This window comes from Fonsecaea pedrosoi (genome assembly GCF_000835455.1).
Source record: "Fonsecaea pedrosoi CBS 271.37 unplaced genomic scaffold supercont1.2, whole genome shotgun sequence".
NCBI lineage: Eukaryota > Fungi > Ascomycota > Eurotiomycetes > Chaetothyriales > Herpotrichiellaceae > Fonsecaea > Fonsecaea pedrosoi.
The window spans coordinates 2713576-2731853 of NW_013550614.1; the positions used below are offsets into that span (position 1 = coordinate 2713576).

General features: G+C 52.8%; 6 protein-coding genes across 6 annotated transcripts; 2 read left to right on the forward strand and 4 right to left on the reverse strand.

Moving 5' to 3' along the window:
* Window positions 1–194: 194 nt before the first annotated feature.
* Z517_02926 (uncharacterized protein) lies at window positions 195–1751 on the reverse strand (the record flags this gene model as incomplete). Its single annotated transcript, XM_013432034.1, has 1 exon — window positions 195–1751. One exon carries the CDS (start codon window positions 1749–1751, stop codon window positions 195–197), a length of 1557 nt encoding a protein of 518 aa, XP_013287488.1.
* Window positions 1752–2302: 551 nt separating this feature from the next.
* On the reverse strand, window positions 2303–5641 carry Z517_02927 (uncharacterized protein; the record flags this gene model as incomplete). The annotated part of the gene is made up of 3 exons (XM_013432035.1): window positions 2303–2581; window positions 2637–4093; window positions 4144–5641. The coding sequence occupies 3 exons, from the start codon at window positions 5639–5641 to the stop codon at window positions 2303–2305; spliced, it is 3234 nt and encodes a 1077-aa protein (XP_013287489.1).
* A 1041-nt stretch (window positions 5642–6682) lies between these two features.
* Window positions 6683–8476, reverse strand: Z517_02928 (uncharacterized protein; the record flags this gene model as incomplete). The annotated part of the gene is made up of 1 exon (XM_013432036.1): window positions 6683–8476. One exon carries the CDS (start codon window positions 8474–8476, stop codon window positions 6683–6685), a length of 1794 nt encoding a protein of 597 aa, XP_013287490.1.
* A 672-nt stretch (window positions 8477–9148) lies between these two features.
* Window positions 9149–12850, forward strand: Z517_02929 (uncharacterized protein; the record flags this gene model as incomplete). Its single annotated transcript, XM_013432037.1, has 1 exon — window positions 9149–12850. The coding sequence occupies one exon, from the start codon at window positions 9149–9151 to the stop codon at window positions 12848–12850; it is 3702 nt and encodes a 1233-aa protein (XP_013287491.1).
* Window positions 12851–13649: 799 nt separating this feature from the next.
* Window positions 13650–15977, forward strand: Z517_02930 (acetoacetate-CoA ligase; the record flags this gene model as incomplete). The annotated part of the gene is made up of 1 exon (XM_013432038.1): window positions 13650–15977. One exon carries the CDS (start codon window positions 13650–13652, stop codon window positions 15975–15977), a length of 2328 nt encoding a protein of 775 aa, XP_013287492.1.
* A 525-nt stretch (window positions 15978–16502) lies between these two features.
* Z517_02931 (uncharacterized protein) lies at window positions 16503–17878 on the reverse strand (the record flags this gene model as incomplete). Its single annotated transcript, XM_013432039.1, has 2 exons — window positions 16503–17759; window positions 17816–17878. 2 exons carry the CDS (start codon window positions 17876–17878, stop codon window positions 16503–16505), a joined length of 1320 nt encoding a protein of 439 aa, XP_013287493.1.
* Between the last annotated feature and the right edge of the window lie 400 nt (window positions 17879–18278).

The window sequence follows — 18278 nt, forward strand, 5'->3', positions numbered from 1 at the left end:
ACGGCTTTGACACTCTTACTCTAGGAGAAGGGGAGAGCTGTAAAGGTTGTCCAGAGTTTATTCAATAATACCAATATCTCTATCGGCTCGATCTGTTCGTGTTCTAAGATGATGTCTATGCCACAGGTACTTTTTCTCTTTTTTTTTTCACATGTTCCTCCCTGCATTTTGCCGTCTCTTCCTCTTTTCAGTTTTCACCCATCTTTTCTCACTGCCACAAGAGACTTCTCTTCCATTGCAAGCTCATTTTGAGGCTCAGCTGGAATTGGCTGTTGCGAACCTATCCAACCCTCCAGCTTTGTCTTCATGCCTGCCCCAACATCCTCTTTTGTAGCAGCTTTCTGGCAAACAGCTGCTTCGCTCGGCAATGTCACCGCGTTGGAAGGGACTCCACCATCAATTTGAGGAAGCGCTCGCCTCATTGCTCCCAGGAATCGTTCTTCGTCTGTCGACTCTGTCCCACCTGGATTAGCAGCAATTTCTTCCGAGTCGGGCTCCTCAGCCGATTGCATAGTTGGTTTTGGGCTTTCCAGGTCAAGATGGTCTAGCTTTTGAGACTTCCCAGACTTGGAGTGCATGAATTGTAGGAACTGATTCTCGAAGAGATGTTTTCCAGATTCACGGAAAATTTCATCACCTGATAGCTGAGCCTGTTTTCCACAATTGGGACAGCCGTCAGAGAATGTCGTGGCAGAGTAGGGATGAGATTGACGGCACATGGTCAGGGATCCGAGCTGGTGACGCCTCCACAGGTTCTCGATCTTCCGTGTGTAGTCATTTTTGATCTCCGGGATAGATGGCGGTTTCGAACCATCGAAACGCTCGAATGCCATGATCATATCCTGTGCAGTCACCATCAACAGGGCACAAGTCCCGGGAGATCGGCGGCAAATTGCTATTACCGCGTCCAAGCCAGCTCTGACCGTCTCATCGTTCACGTCCGTGCAGTCGTCGTCAATAGGATGACCAAGCTCAGAAAGCTGAGCTCTTGTCGATTTCACAAAGAGCATGAACTGGAGCTGTTGCAGCTTGATTTCAGCCTTAAGTGACGGGTATGTATCAGTCGAAGCATTGTCCAATGCACCTTGACAATATCTTACGCATGAAATTGATTCTTTGTAGACGAACTGAAGATTTTTGAGGCCCAGACGTTGGACGCCGAAAGAGGGGTCTGGAAGCGAAAGAAGCTGATTTGAAAGCCTCAGTGCATCAGAGAGGCGTACAACAACCGCCCTGAACTCCAAGACGTCAAGGTGAAGATGGAACCCCAGATTATACGAGGGGATGACATATGGGAAACTCCCATGTAATGTCATCATGCTGCTCTGAAACCGATCCACAACGTTGCTCCGGAAACTGATAATATTCTTCTGGAGATCGAGTATCTCTTGGTTCCGACGAAGGACAAGACCAGCATTCGCTTTAGCCGCCAGGGGATTGGGTCTGATTTCTTTGATACACATCTCCAACGTCTGATCCAACTGCTTTCTTTGCATGTCAACCGCAGCGGCGAAGGAAGCTATCCGGCGGCCCATTTTGGCGAGAAGAAGGTCAAAATTGTGCTTCAAGTCTGCCAACTTCCTGTGGATTTGGTAACGGCGAATATCCTTCAGAGGCACTCCACACCAGCATTCTGGCGGTTTGACATCATTTGACCTCAGCCCAGAGTTGATTGATACAATAGACCCCCCAACGTCGACATCGTAAATGCCATGGAGATTGAGGCTATCCAGATGAGCAATATCTGTCATGTGTCCGCATGCTGGAGAATAAAGTACTCTTGGGCCTCTTACCCCATTCAGGCATTCCCGGCAGAGCTCTGGTGGAGGGCACACCTCGCCATGAACCGATGGGCAATCGTGGCCACATTCCAGAGTCCGAGGACAGGGCCGACAGCAGGGCAATGACAGATTGGGTAGACAGCAAAGGATTTCCGATGGTGTTTCGTGTTCACAACCGACGGCTGGTTGCTGGACACAAGGGTCGCAGATGTCGTGGCACCGGTTCCTGCAAGGTCCATGCTTACACCTCTTCAAGCAGGATTCAACACACGATTTTGCGCATGATTTTCCGACATGACAAGTCTCCTTGCAGTAATGGCCACATAATTTCAGGCGATTGCATACATGCGTGCAAAGCTCATGCTTTTCAGAGGTTCTGTTTTTGCAGACACCGCATCTCCCACTGCAAAGATGCCCGCAGGAAAGTTGCGCACCACATGCTTGCTGGCATACGCTCTTGTCCTCAGTAATTTCACCACAAAAGATGCTTATGGAATGACCACAGCCGAGAAGTTTTTTGTCTATGACAGTCTTGCATTCAGGAGTGTCTCCTGAGCAGAGGCTCTTTCCAGGATGTCCGCAGCTAAGGGTAACTTCGCCGGTGGTAGTCGTGCACTTTCCACATTTCTGAAAACACAGTTTTTCACATCTGTGTCCGCACGGTTGGAAGACCCTGGTACATTTCTCTTGACAGGATAGGCGGGAATGGAGCTGAGGTGGGTGACATCTCTCCTTACATTCGTGACCGCAGGGTAAAACCATGCCACAAAGCGCTGCGCATTCTGGGACGCTTTGAAAGTCTTCTGGGTGCTCAACAAGATGACGGTGGGCGGGATGCACATGACAGTGCGTCACTATCGAACCACCAATCTTTCCATCGAGAGCGTTGATGACTTCCCTCCACCTGGGTACTTGAGACAAGGTCTGGGAGTTGCCCACAATGTAAAAGCCGTTACGAGCCCTGCTGCATGCGACGTTGATGCGATTCAACGTCTTCAAGAAGCCGGGATTACCTCCGCTTCGGACTGTGCTAAGTATGATAACCTTCGCCTCCTCACCTTGAAAGTTGTCAACAGTTGCGATCCTGAGCATGTCGACGATCGCAACTTCATCCTTGGTGGCCCTGCCTTCGTCACCCAGGCTAAGAGCCTCCTCACTAAGTAATGCTTTTCTGTCTTTTTCGCAAAGCCATATATTGCAGTTTGTTGCCAGCCGCCCGTACAGTTTCACCAGCTGGCCCGCATATGGAGTCAAGACTGCAATTTCTCCTTGCGAATACGCACCACTGCGAAGCAGATATTCGACAAGAGAGGCAACCATCTCAACTTCGTGCAAATTAGCATGTGACTTTAAATCGTCCGATTCAAGTTCCGGAACTCGATGGTCCCACCAAAAGACTCTGTGTGCAAGGCCATGAGTTGGCGAGCGTTGGAGTGTAGATTCGTGATCCATGAGATAGGGATAGGTCAAGCGAGTGATGTTTGCAATTTCAGGATGCATGCGGCGTTGGACCCTCAAGTGGCTTGATGGTACTATCGATGCCGACCGATCATGAGGGAACATCATTCGCTCTAGCAAAGACTCATCCAATCGATAGTCACTCCCGATTGAAGTCTCGAGGCTTAAATTCTGTTCATTTGTCTCAGGCCGCAACTGCTGGGGATCGCCAATGAAGATTGCATGTTGTAATGAAGGGAGCAAAGTACACAGTGCATGTGCCTCCATGACTTCCGCAGCCTCTTCACAGATGAGGATCTCGAGATCAAGTGATCGCAAAAGCTCCCAGCGGGCGGCGCATGCAGTGGTGGTCATCGCGATGATATTATGAGACGACATGACTCGCCCATCGCGCCCATCGGTGATTGTCTTGATTTTGTCTGTGAATCCCTGCAATTGAGAGTACAGTGAGGCCATCTTGTTCGCAAACTTTTCTTTGTCTACCTCCGCTTCCCAGCGCCGAAGCATAAGTTGACGCTCGCTCAAAGGCAGGTTCCAGACGCTAGACGTTCCAGCGTTTGCACTTTGGAGCTCAGCATGGTAAGATATGTCAAGAAGTGTTCCGTCTACATTTTCTTGGGTAAGCTTTGCACTGTCGTTCGAGGTTTGGGCCAACCTCTGAGCGAGTTCAAGGTGTAAATCCCGAATGGTCTTCAAGTCTCCGCCTTCTGACCAGTATTCGAAGGTAAAGGAATGCGCAAGCGAGACGCGAGAATTGGTCGAGAACTGAGAATGTATATTGGGGTATTTAACGCGTAGAACGTCCTCGATATAGTGCCAAGGAGGGGTCGCAGTGTGCGTTTGGCAAGAAAGTGCTGTTTGTACTCAGCTCCGCTCAGGCAGGACGAATGGAAGATGATCATACCTTTGCACAATGAATCGAGCTCTGCAAACAGCAGCTTCTTCTGGAGGTCATGGGCATGCAGCATTTGGGACTCCTCTTTAGTCAATCGTGTCTTTCGTCGCAAGTTGCGGAGATTGATTGCCCCCGTCCAGGCTTCCTTGCTAGCGGAACCGACTCGAAGTAGATTGGATACACCAGCATCTCGCAGGTCGGCAAGAAAACTGTCCAGGGCATGATTCGTGAGACACACCAGCAGGATAGGTTTCTGTGACGTGCGGGAGTCGAGAAGCGTCTTAGCCAGCTGGACACCAAGAAAAGTCTTGCCGCATCCAGGTGGACCTTGTGTGCATGCAAACTCCCGCAGGAGACTGTCTCTAAAGGCTACCGCTTGACCTTCATCCAAGGTGGTTTCGCGGTTGAAGATCTCTAGAGTGGAGGGCCGCGACAATTCCTTTACCGGCGCAGAGGCAATTGGGCATGTCGGTGGGACAAGCTTCGTGAGATTATATGAGAATTCCGACGAGAGGGCATAAGAAGGAGGGGGACATAGGAACTGGGAGGGGATACCGGCGATAGAGTGCAGCTGTGCGGCAGAGTAGGCCTCGGTGGGATGCTTATCAGGAGCGACATAGCTCTTGAAAGCGAAGTCTGACTCTCTCATCTGTTGCAGCCGCCTGAGACAGTTGTAAAGCCCGGCGAAGAGAACCTTGGGAAATTCTATCAGGTAGAGTTCGCTTCCTCCGCAAAGACCCAGTGCATGGCGGCAGAGTTGAAGGACGTCATCGGGGGTGGTTGTTGGGAGGAAAGAGAGCTGGACTGCTGCTCGAGTGCCACGTCCGTCAAAGCATTCCATAGAAAAGGTGCTTTGAGCTTGATGAACCTCGAGGAAGTAGACAGCCAACTTCATGGTGGCATGGTCCAGTTGTAGCAACGCAACAAGCATGCCTTTTTGAAAACGGCCGGAGTGGTAAAGCTTCTGCGCCCTCATGAACAGAGGGCAGTCGTAACTGACACGGACCGTCATCGCCATCTGTTCATGGGAAAGCAATTCTTCGACCTTAATATTGTTGTAAAGGAAATATCGGTTGCCAGACATGGTCTCGCGACGGACAACATGATCTTCAGGAGCGGTACCGGTGCCCAGGAATGCCACTTGTGAGGCTGAGTAGCAAATGTCCCGAATGCTTTCAATGCTGTCATATCGAAGTTGCCTGAAAAGCGTATCCAATAGCCTGCCAGGCCCGTTTCCAAGGAAGTGTTGTGTGTAGAGATCTTTTTTGGGCATGAATGTTGGTCGATAGACGGCGAGGATTTCATCGGCAGTTGGGAGGATCTTGATCTTTCTGTAGTCTTCATGGTCGTTATCGTGGCGCGGACCAGATATCGAGAGCTTCCCAGGACCATCATCTGTGAAGGGAAGGCGAGGGCGCGGCTCTGGAGAAAGGACGTTCACGGAGAGACAGCTAAGGCTTTGTCCTGCTGAAGAGGCGGAAATATAAGACTTCACGGTCGCGGCCATGATGAAGTCGCGGCATTGAAGTCATCTGCGCCGCAAAATCGTGCGCAGCAAGGAGGAAGGGTAGATTCAATGCCACGAAACTGTGAACGGCAAGGATGAAGAGGTCGCGGCATCTTTCATTTCTTGACGGGGATCTTTCGTGCGAGCTCAATTGACGGATCTCGTCTTGGCGCGCAACAATCACTTTCGCTTGTGAATCTAGAAGAATCAGTGAGTCTTCTGGAATCATGGAGGCGGCTGGGGCGTGACACATCGTCGTTGAAAGAAGGTGAGGCAAGGTGTTCTTTCCTTTATTTTCCCCCACGGCACTGCGGCCAGCCGCGAGCGGCCAGAAGGCCACCGCAGTGGTCCTGGTGACATTGAGATTTCACGTTCTGAGAGTGAACCTCTGTCAATTTATATCCAGATCTCTGTCTACTAGCTTCAACTGCAGCCATTCAGCTCCACATAGCCACGACTCGGACACGTTATCACCGGGGCTCTTGGCCTTTGCATGATCGTCACCTACCGGCGAACGAGAACGACAAAGCTCCAACCATGAAACAGTAAGCATATGATACCTTTTCCCTCTCAAAACCAATGTCCTAATACTATGCGCAGACGTGGGCCTCCATGAATCTATAGCGTGGTGCAGAGAGATCCCCCTCTCCCGCAGGTCGCTTCGGAAGACGCCAGCCGCGAAATGAATGCGCTATTCCTCTACAGACCAGAGATTGGGTCATGCACAAAAGAACTGTACCATTCCGAGGAAAGCACCCTCTGGACATTAGTTCGAAGAGGATATTTTGCGAGTCCGTCTGTGGTCAGAGACAGGATCAGAGGACGCGAGAGTTTCAGACAGACGAGGAACGTCGTCGGGACTTGGGATAAGCCACAATCTGTAAGAAGGCAACTATAGCGAGTACCGGAGAAGATATCCGAAGTCCCTATTCTTATAGAATTGGAACAGTGGGACTTCAATCACTTGGGAAGTGATATTGATGAACGATCTGAGTCTGCTCACCAGAGCCTATACACTGCTAACCACGTCTGCCCTAAGCATCAGTAGATTGTCGAAGAAATGTTCCCGGATCCGCTGAACAGATTTCCCTGCGTTCCTTTCACCCAGTGACTAAAAGTTCTGCTGCCTTTGCCCTCCAGCAAAATATGTAAATCCTCGCTCTCTGGTGGCAGTTGCACTCCATTTCCGGGTTTGGGATATAGTGCGGCGAGCTCGTCAAAGTAGCCGTCATACCCTTCATCTACCTCATGGTCCTCGCCAGCATCCTTGTCGCCAAAGGAAGGAACTTTCGAGACTGGTGTTACATAGGTAGAAGTGAACTGCGCTTGGGGCATTGCCAATTGTGGAGGCGCCGGGGTTTGGAACAAAGGCAAGTCCGGTGCCAGATCTGAAGCCTGAAGAACTAATGCCACAAGATCATCTCGGGAAAGCGTTTTCAAGTACGCTTGTCGTTGCTCGAGGCGGAGGAAACGACCTCCTACTCGTGGCCCAGTGAAAGTGGGTTTTGGCTCGACGACGGGAGATGCCACGACTGCGGACTGGGTGCTTCCTTTCCCATTTATCTTCTTATCCTTCTTTTTCCCATGCAGAATACGGTCACATTCAGAGCAGAACCACTCAGCTTTGGAGTCAGTAACCGTGTGTGTAGAGATCCGGGGTTCATGACAGCGTTGATGCCAGCACTTGTTACACGCATCGCAGAAGACAATCACATTTCCCGGAGGACCATGCCCGCGCAAACAATGCTCACAAAGCGCAAACTGCTCACGTCCCCGGTAAACTCTGCGTTTGATCTTTGGGTGAGTTTTAGTGGACGCAGGAGAATTCGACATCGTATGGGCTGTAGAGTTGTTTCGAGACGGTTTCCTTGAGGGACTCGCTTGCACAGGAGTACCGTCGCCGAGAGAGAGAGGCTTCTGGACTGGCCTTCCGGAGCGAGTATGCGCAGAAGGGTTGTATTCTTCGGAGCTCTCTCGAGATGGGGTAGCTGTGGAATTTGAAGTCGATGCACGTAAATTAGACTCTGACGTCTCGGACACACCACTCTTTCTTTTCTTGCTAGGAGGTCCAAAGTGGTAAGAAGGCTGGTCCGATGCGTTCGTGGGTACCACTTGGGGTGAGCTCGGGTCAGCATCTGGAGTTCTGATGCTTCGTGGCCCACGTTTGACGCCTGGTCGGCCTCTACCAAGCCCCTTACCAGAGACCACAGAACCGTCGGAAAGGATATATTGCTTGTTTCTGCCCGATACGTTGTTTTGATTGACTGCTATTGTCGACGTATTTCCATCCCTAACATTATTGTGGTTCGCACCACTATCCACGATAGTTATTGTGTCATTTTCGTCGTCGTTGGCGTTACTAACAGAGGAGAGGTTCTGTGTCTGACTCATGCTCAAAGACGGTAGGGAACATCGAAAATCAGGGTCGGTTTTGGTCTGCGCATCGATGAGAACGGCGTTGACATCTGCGGGAAGGCTGGGTATGACGGTTCTTAAAGTAGGTATGTTTGAGTTGATAAGCGGAGGTGGAGTATGACCGTGAGGTAAGATATCTGTGAATGATCCCTGGCGAGGTCCGGAGCCTGAATGAGATGCTGGATTGAGACTCGCGTGTGGAGAAGGCTGCTTGGCGACGTGCTGAGGAGCCAGCAACTCGACACTGCCATTCAGATTGTCGTGTGTGACATTGAAACTTAAGGCTGGAGCAGCAGCGGGGATATTAAAGTAGTTGGATTGTGTCGTCGAGTTGTTATTGTTGTCATCATGTGTGACATGACTCTTAGGATCATTGAAGGAGTCGGAAGGAACAAAGGTATTCCTCGGTGGGGAGGCCATGCCAGCTGAGACCGCGATTTGCTAGGGGTTCAGTTCGACATTTAGTTATGGGTCTTGATTGGGAAGAAGCCAGGCCGAAAGATGGATACACAGCAGCAACGTCTGGCATCAAAAATGCATCAGCTCCATGTTTGACAATCTGTCAATTTCAATAGGGGAGACGAAATGGCTGAGCGTTAGACCTGGTATTGTTGGTTGGAGGAATGTCGAGTTCGAGAAGAAAGCGACTAGTTTCGCTATTAGAAGTGAAGGTCGCAGGATTGCTATCTGCACGTGATCATCTTGGGATCAGATGCACGTGATTGGCCTGTGTCATCCCGGTGCGTGTCTTCTCCACCATTTCTATGACATTCTTGCACTCCGTCGTCATTTAACGCACAAGTCGCGCATCCTGCTCTCATCCACTGCATGATCCACGACTTCTCGACCTATCATCAACTCAATGCCGTGTTTGATCTAACTGAAGGTTTTCGAGTGAAATCTGCTGAATCGCTGTACGCACAAACCTCTCAATATCATATGGGAGGATAAAGACTGAGCCACTTCAATATGTCTGCTTCTGTCCTTGTCGTATCTCATCTCTTTCTCCACGAAGCCATTGTACTGTCTGCCAATTTCCAGACCGACCAGACGCCTTGAGTGTTACACGTCTCTTTGCTCCTTCATCCAGCCATGGCCTACACCTCCACGTTCTTAGTGTCAAACATCCACTGCCCGTCTTGCGTGTCCTATGTTCAAGATACACTAAATGGAATCCCAGGAATCCAGTCCATCCAAGTCTCACTTATTGACCAAACCATCCGCGTCAAACATGCACAGGACTCCACACGAGAAGTCATTGTCAGTGAACTAATCAAGTCAGCTTTCGAAGTCGAGCATGTCACAACCATCCGAGCCGACGGGGTTCAGTCTCACGACTCCGATGTGTCACCACGCCCTGCAAACGCCCAGCTCTCTCGATCCCGCTGGCTCATGTCCCGTGCCCAACGCAAACACATAGAAAACTGCAAGGCGTGTCAACGCGAAAAAGGCCAACGATCAAGGCCAAAACTATCATGGTCTTCTCTTATGCGACTGCGCCGCCGGCAAGCGCATCCGAAACAGACATCTACCGACGAAGAGGCCGCGATTTCAGACGACACACTGGCAGAACACAAGCTGTCAAGCAAAAATGTCGATGGCGCAGGAGAAGAGAGTGCACCTTGCCACTATGTTGCCACCATATCGATTGGCGGTATGACATGCGCCTCTTGCACAAGTTCAATCACAAAGGGCCTTGACAGTCTAGATTTTGTGGATTCAGTAAATGTCAATCTAATGAGGAATGATGCAAGAGTGGTTTATCAAGGACCCCAAAGCAACTCGGACAAACTCGTCGAAGCGATTGAAGAGCTAGGATATGAGGCCGTCATCGATGATACACAGCCATTAGTGCAGGACAAGCCTCTCTCTGACGATGAACACGAGAGCCATAAAGTTACCCTCAGCATTGAAGGGATGACCTGTGGAAGTTGTGTCGGCACGATCTCCCGGGGACTTGAGGAGCTTCCGTTCATCCAAGATGTCAACATTGACCTCGTTGGGAACCGCGGCCTTGTGATCTTCCGCGGGAAACAACATCTTGAAGCAATACTGGAGAAGATTGAGGACCTGGGTTATGAAGCGTCTGTTATCAAATTAGAGAGCACTGCCAAGTCGGCCGGGGCCCCAAGAGAAGAGAGGACAATCCAGCTCAAGGTCGACGGCATGTACTGTGAACATTGTCCTCAGAATATCACAACCGCTATCCACTCTGCACTCTCAGGTGTTGACGAACCGAGTTATACCATAACTCAACCACCCACGCTGAAAGACCCGATCATCACCGTCACCTACCGGCCTTCACGCCAAGTCAATGTACGCAGCTTCATAGCCGCCATCGATGCGTCGCATGATGCTTTAAAGGCAAGTGTATATCATCCGCCAACGCTAGAAGAGCGATCGCGACGATTACAGCGGAAAGAAATGAAGCATATCCTTTGGCGGCTACTGTTCACCGGCATAGTGGCTATCCCCACTTTCATCGTCGGGGTCGTGTACATGAGCTTGGTTCCAAAATCCAATTCTACGAGGCGCTGGTGGGAACAGCCCATTTTAGCCGGTCAAGCTATGCGGCTCGAGTGGGCACTTTTCTTCATGACCACACCGGTCATGTTCTTTGGCACAGATCTCTTCCATTCCCGCGCATACAAGGAAATCAAGGCGATGTGGAGGCCGAACAGCAAAATACCCCTTCTACGTCGATTTTACCGGTTTGGCAGCATGAATCTTCTGATCAGTGCAGGAGCTTCGGTAGCCTATTTCTCCTCGTTGGCTGTTCTTATTATGGATGCTACGACTAAATCAACCGACATGGACCAGCATCGTTCCTCGGATACTTATTTCGACACAGTAACCTTCCTCACCTTCTTCATCCTGATTGGTCGCTTCCTGGAGGCCTACAGCAAGACCAAGACTGGTGATGCTGTGGCGATGCTCAGCAATCTCAGACCTTCAACTGCTCTGCTTGTCAAAGAGGACACGAGCGACAATGCATCCGCTAGCACCGAAACCATTCCCGTTGATCAGCTGGAGACAGGCGATCTTGTTCAGATTCCTCACGGAACGTCTCCCCCAACTGACGGCGTCATCATTAGCCAAGGCACATTTCTCTTCGACGAGAGCTCGCTAACTGGAGAATCGAAGCCAGTCACGAAGACTGCTGGCGACGAGGTCTTTACGGGATCTGTGAATGTATCCGACCCTGTGCGGATTAGAGTGACCGGCGTTGGTGGCACATCAATGCTAGACCGGATTGTAAGCGTTGTCCGCGAAGGCCAGGCGAAAAGAGCACCCATTGAGCGCATTGCAGATATCCTCACAGGGTACTTTGTCCCAGTAATCACGCTCATTGCCATCACAACCTGGGTAATCTGGATGGGTTTGGGCTTGTCCGGAACCCTTCCTCAGGCATGGCTTGATGTGACGCAGGGAGGCTGGCCGTTCTGGTCTCTTGAGTTCGCCATCGCCGTCTTCGTGGTGGCTTGCCCGTGTGGCATTGGCCTTGCCGCACCCACTGCACTCTTCGTTGGGGGTGGATTGGCCGCGAAACAAGGCGTCCTCGTACAAGGTGGTGGTGAGGCATTCCAGGAGGCATCGCGATTGGACGCTATTGTCTTCGACAAGACCGGTACGTTGACCGAGGGCCAAATGCGGGTCACCGACTTTGAGTGTATCCAGAACAGTCAAAGCAGTGACGCGATACTTGACAAGAACATTATCCTAGCGTCATCTCGCATGCTCGAGGAGGCAAGTGCGCATCCGATCGCAAAAGCTGTCGCAAGCTACTGCGCGGAGCACTCGACAAGTGTTTCGATTGACCTTGAGGAGATCAAAGAGATTCCCGGGCAGGGAATGACAGGTAAATTTCTGGTCAAAGGCGATTCCTCTACCTCACGATATGAGATTGCCATCGGAAACGAGAGACTTTTACAGAACCTTTGTCCGGCTGAAAATTCGGGCTCGGAGTTCTCTGCCACCAAAGATAAAGTCGCCCTAACGATCAAAGGCGACGACTTCTACCTCAACCCGATACTCAAGAAGCACCAATCTCTCGGTCATTCAACCGCTATTTTTGCTGTTCGACAGGTGCCGGAAGACGCTGAGAAGGCCAAGTCATCGTCATCTTATCAGGCTTTGGCTGTCTTTGCAATCGCAGACCCGATCCGCCTTGAGGCACCCCAAGTACTCGAATCTCTACGCAGCGTCGGGCTCGATATTCACATGTGCACAGGAGACAATCAAACTACGGCCTTGGCCATCGCCTCCCAGCTTGGGATTCCCGCCAGCAACGTGCGTGCAGGTGTCCTTCCACAGGACAAAGCCAGCTATATCCGCGAGCTGCAAGGCTTATCTTCTGGCGAACCCACGGATCGAAAGGATGGTCGCAAGATCATTGGGTTCGTGGGTGATGGCACAAATGATACCCCTGCTCTATCTGCCGCCGATGTGTCCATTGCACTCTCTTCCGGTTCTGATGTGGCAATGACCACTTCATCGTTCATCCTCCTCAACTCCGACCTCAATACTATCCTCTCGCTCGTTAGACTTGCCAAACGGGTGTTTTTACGAGTCAAGTTGAATTTTGCCTGGGCAGCGGTGTACAACCTGTGCTTGGTCCCTGTTGCGGCGGGGGTATTCTTTCCTATTGGAGCGAACGAGCACCATGGCGGGTGGAGGCTGAACCCGGTTTGGGCGAGCATCGCCATGGCGGCGAGTAGTGTAAGTGTTGTGATGAGCAGTCTGGCGCTGCGGCTGCCTGAGTTGCAGATCAAGACGGGGAAGTGGAAGAGGTGATTCAATAGACCGATGTGAGAGACATAGTCTGCAGCAATGATAGCGGGGATATTTTCTAGGACGTATAAACAGAGCGGTTATTTCCTCGATATCAGAGTGAAGGTTCGCAGTCTGTCGCAGTTTGCACTCCCCGCACGCAGCCTTGCCAAGCATGACTCATCCTTGTCACACCCTCCAATGACCCCAACTTAATGTCTTCCACCACTTCTCCCCCAATCCTCAGCCTTGCTGTCGCGGCTATCGCACACAACTTTGTTACTTATTGCCGAGGCTCTCTCCAACATGGGTAGTGGGAGTATATGCGTGGCGCCCGAGCTCGATCCGTACCCTCTCTCTGTTTCCTCAACGAATACTCGGGCTATACTATTTCTTACCTACATATGTAGCTCCAAACGATCCGGGCTTTATCCGTCCTCGTTCCCATTCATTTACTCCAATGCCACCCTCTTTTTGAGCTTGATTTCCTTGTGATTTATTTCATTTATGAAAAGAGAGGGAGAGCCCAATAGAGCTAAGAACAGAAGAGGGAGATATAATTGTTCCAAGGCGCTTCGCGAGACTACAGGACAAGAGTAAAGACAATACAGCTACAACGGCAGTGATTGTGCAATTGGCGTATCTAATTGATTGCTCGGAGATTGCCAGAAAGAAAGTCGCACACCAAGAACACAACAGCTCCTACTTGATCGAGGTTCTGTTCGCAGGCGGCGGTCAAGGTTGTTCGACACAGAAAGAAACCCAACGGGTAGAACGCCTTGAAAGAGATCGAGAGAAGCGGGACTTCTTACTAAAAGCCATAATGCCGTCAGAGTCACCAGCGTCCTGTAATGCAGTCGGACTGCCGATGAAGTACTGCTCCAAGCAGTATCGGGATCAAGCCAAAAGGACACTTGACAGTCCAGGAACATCCTCGTCGTCTTCGACCCCATCTAGGAACCAAAATCCCAGTTCCAGTACAGACTCAAACAGCACATCCCTGCCGACGCCACTATGGACACCAGCAGACCCGGAGGCGCCGCCCATGTCTCGGTACCGCCAGCACGTCAACACAAAGTTCTCGCAGTCGCTGCGTGACTCGCATGAGCTGCACAGTTGGACGGTGCAGAACCCGCACCAGTTTTGGATCGACCTGTACGAGTACTGCGGGATTGTGCCCTCGTTGCCCAAGCACACGAAACTGGCATACAATCCGAAAGCACGCCTGCGTGACATTCCGACCTTCTTCCCGGGCCTCCGACTCAACTACGCGGAGAACGTGCTGGTTCCTAACGCGGCCGCGAATCCAAATGCCGTCGCACTGGTCGGGCTACGCGAGAATCGCCTTGACGACCCAGAGGAGATCACTTGGGCTGAGCTGACGGAGCTGGTGCGCGTGGCGCGTTCGGCCATGGTGCGTCGAGGGATCAAGAAGGGCGACGTCGTGGCCGGGCTGATGGCCAACTCGGTCTGGATCATCGTACTGTTTTTGGCCACCGCGTCCATAGGCGCCATCTTTACCTCCGTGTCCCCGGACCTGGGGGTCTCGGGCTGCGTCAGCCGGTTCGCCCAGGTCGAGCCCAAGTGGTTGTTCGCCGACGTCGACGTGGCGGTGCGTGGCACGCGGCCGTCGATGCTGGGCAAAGTCATGCAGGTGCTCAAGGCGCTGCCGGCGGCCAAAGCGAAGCCGCGCCTCGTCTTCGTGCCCACGTGCCACCGCCCGCACCGGCAGCAGCACATGGACTACATCAAGCCGGTTGGGGGCGCCATTTCGCTGCACGAATTCCTCACCAAGGCCCGGGCCGGTGACAAGCTGACATACACGCGCGTGCCGACGGACCATCCGCTGGTGATCGTGTACAGCTCGGGCACGACGGGGGAGCCCAAGTGCATCGTGTCGCCGCACATGTCGGTGCTGAACTACAAGAAGATCTCGCTGCTACACAACGGGCTGGGTCCAGGGTCGACCGTGTTCCAGTTCTCGTCGACGAGCTGGATCCTGTGGAACGTCATGAACGGCCACCTGTCCGTGGGAGCCAAGGTCGTCTGCTACGACGGCGGGGCGCTGCACCCGGACCCGTCGACGATGCTGCGCATCTGCGCCCAGTTCCGCGCCACGTACTGGGGCACGTCACCCCGCTACCTGCTCGAGCTCGAGCAGTCGGGCATCCGGCCGGACGCGTTCGATCTGTCGCGCCTCGCCCTGGTGACGACAACGGGCGCCACGCTCACGGGGGAGCAGTTCCACTGGTTCTACCGCGCGTTCCCGCGACGCATCCACCTATCCAGCGTCGCCGGCGGCACCGACATCGCCTCGTCGTGGATCGCCACCAACCCGGCCGGCCCCGTCTACGCCAACGAGATGCAGATGTGGGCGCTGGGTCACGACTGCGACATCCTCGACAGCGAGACGGGCCGGTCCTGCGCCGCCGAGGGCCGCCCGGGCGAACTCGTCTGCCGCAAGCCCTTTCCCAGCATGCCGTGCAGGTTCTGGGGCGACACGCCCGACCACCGGAAATACCGCGAGGCGTACTTTGAAAAGTTTCCACTCAGTAACAACAGTACCGACAAGACCGCCGCTGCCGACGGAGAAGAATACCTCGACGTGTGGGCCCAGCACGACTTCATCGTCATGAACCCTCTGACCAAGGGCCTCCAGATCCTCGGGCGCAGCGACGGGGTGCTCAACCCAAGCGGGATCCGCTTCGGCTCGTCCGAGGTCTACAACATCGTCGAAGGCCCGCAGTTCAACACGCTGATCTCGGACACGCTGTGCGTGGGGCGCCGGCGCGCGCACGACAAGGACGAAACCGTCTTCCTCTTCGTCGTCATGGCCCCCGGCCACGACGCAGATTTCACCCCCGGACTGGTCGAACAGCTCCGCACCGCCATCCGCGAGGGTCTGTCGCCGCGGCACGTGCCGAAATTCATCGAGCAGGTCCGCGAGATCCCCTACACGGTCAACGGGAAAAAGGTCGAGGTCGCCGTCAAGCGCGTCATTTCGGGCCAGGTCGTCAAGACGAGTTCCACCGTCAGGAACCCCGCCTGTCTGGCAGAGTATGAGCGCTTCAGGGACTTGGAGCGCGCGCCGCAGCGGCAGCGGCAGCAGCAGCAGCAGCAGACGGGTCGGAGGGGAATGGCCAAGTTGTGAGACAGCGAAGAGAACGGGAGTGAGAGGGAGGGACACCGGCAAAGACAGAGACACCGAGAGAGGCCATGGGGAGAGAGCTATAACATACAAACTGCTCTTCAACTTGCCTTTTTTTTTCCCCACACAGAGCTTTGTAAGGAGCCGGGAGGATGTAGAGTCGAGTCGAGCTGAGCTGTGCATTCTTTCTCAGCTGGTGGGCGGAGCTGTCCTGCGAATGGTTTCCTTTCCTAGAACCAAGAGCTTTGGCCATTCTTAGGATGGAGTCGATAGATATAGATGCTAGATTACCTAGACGAGATAAATCAAGACAAGATGGGACAAGATGGGACAAGATGGGACAGAATAAAACAAGACAGGACCAGACGAGAAAAAGAAAAGCCACTCGCATGGGTGCTCATAGACGGTTGGTTGATAATTCTGTGCTCTTTTCTCTCTTTCGTCGGGTATATAGATGTGTAGGTATGATATACAGTTCCGGGAGGGTCATGAAATCCTCTTCTTCCTGCCACTGTCCGGACTTCGGTTTCATCTCTTGGGCAAACTTCTCGAACTTCTTTTTCGCACAACCCCTGATCCAGCGTGCTCGCTTTCCATGCTGGTCCCGATCCCCGAGTCACCTTCTAGCCGTCTGCCGCGGAGCTCTGACCCTTCAAAGTCTCCTTCGTCTTCGTCGTCGGCAGCCTCGTCTGGCCCCATAGGCCTTCGCAGACGGTCTTCTTCCGCTTCGACGTTTTCTCTCCCTTCTGTCTCGGAGGGTGCACGTCCCGGATAGGACAAGGGCAGTCGGCCTCTCCCGGTGGGAAACTGGGTCGGCGTGTCCGAGATATTGGAGAGGGACAGACCACCACCGCCACCAAACGGACCGGACGATTCAGCCTCGTCTTCTGTCTTGATTTTGGCGGTGGCAGCGCCCGAGGACGATCCCTGCTCTGTCTTGATAGGCGTGTTCGTCGTCGTGCCATCTCGTCCTTCCATCTTGATCCTCCCCTGCCTCGCACCACTGCCTGATAGCATATGCGAAATCAGGGCCCATCCCAAGGCCATGCTCGTGACACTGACGCCGTAAAACAAGGCCGTGAAGACCACAAAAGACGTCACTCGGTAGTTGTAGACGAGATACCTCATGCCCTGGAATTTTGCCCTGAAGGCCAATTTCGCATCGTACACCTGCAGAACACTGCTGGCTTGCACCTCGAGTCTGGCGTGGGTCGGCACGTTTCGCGCGCCCCTCGGAAAGACCAGCATTTCGAACATGGGCACGACCAAGCGAGAACGATCCAGATCGCGGAAGTTGAGTAGGTGCCAGGGCAGGTGGAGCACGGTATGGCTGAGCGACAGGATGGGGGACGCGTAGGGCAGGATCGCAGGCCGCCGCGAGTGATGAAGCACGTTCTCGACCGTGATGTTGCCCAACCACGAAGACACGGCGTCCGGCACGCCCTTGGAGCCCAACAGGGACAGATCCAGCATAAAATTGCCGGCCTGCAGGTTGGTCGGGGTGCGAGGCATGTCCAGGATCAACTCCACATTGTACGCCTGCTGCGAGACCAGTGCGTTTGTGTCCAGCGCCGCCGTCGCATACGGAGGGAAATCTGTGCCATACTGCAAGTAGAGGACGCGTTCAAGACTGATCTGTGGAATGTAGTTGTAATAGAAAAAGGCATAGGCGGTGGAGGAAAGGGCGAGGAGGACGGTCGAGGTGCCCAGAAAGAGGATGGTCGAGAGGTAGGCTTTGATGGCGGCGCGAGAGGTCAGGATGCGTATGGGAGCAAGGCCCAGCGACTACACAGAGTGAGACAAGGCCAGTACATGTCAGTTCATCAATGGGAAATACATACCAGCACTCGTCGAATGAGTGTGTCATTATTGTCCTCGTCGTCTTCGTAGGCCGGGTCTGCCATGTTGGGGGCATGCCTAGAATAAGTTGCCCTGAAGAGCGATCTTGGTTCATGTGGTCATTGTCGCAGTGCCATTAGAGAAATTTACAAGACGCACGTAGTCAATGCACAAGGAGTGTAGAAGCACGTTGCGATGGGAAGAAACAAGTTTTGCGATCTCGACCGGGCAAGACGCGTCGGAATTTCGAGATGGAAATGACGTCGATGGATACACGCAGATATTATGTAATACACAGTCCAAGTAAAACTTCTACCATCATTACCATCAGATATCATCTGTCACTATTTGCTTTCGAGTCTGCACACATTACAAATGAATGAATTAATTACTGTAGCAAGTCCTATCTGGACTGTTCTGCCACATTCTCGCAATGCCCAAGGGGTATCCCATAACAAGGCACAG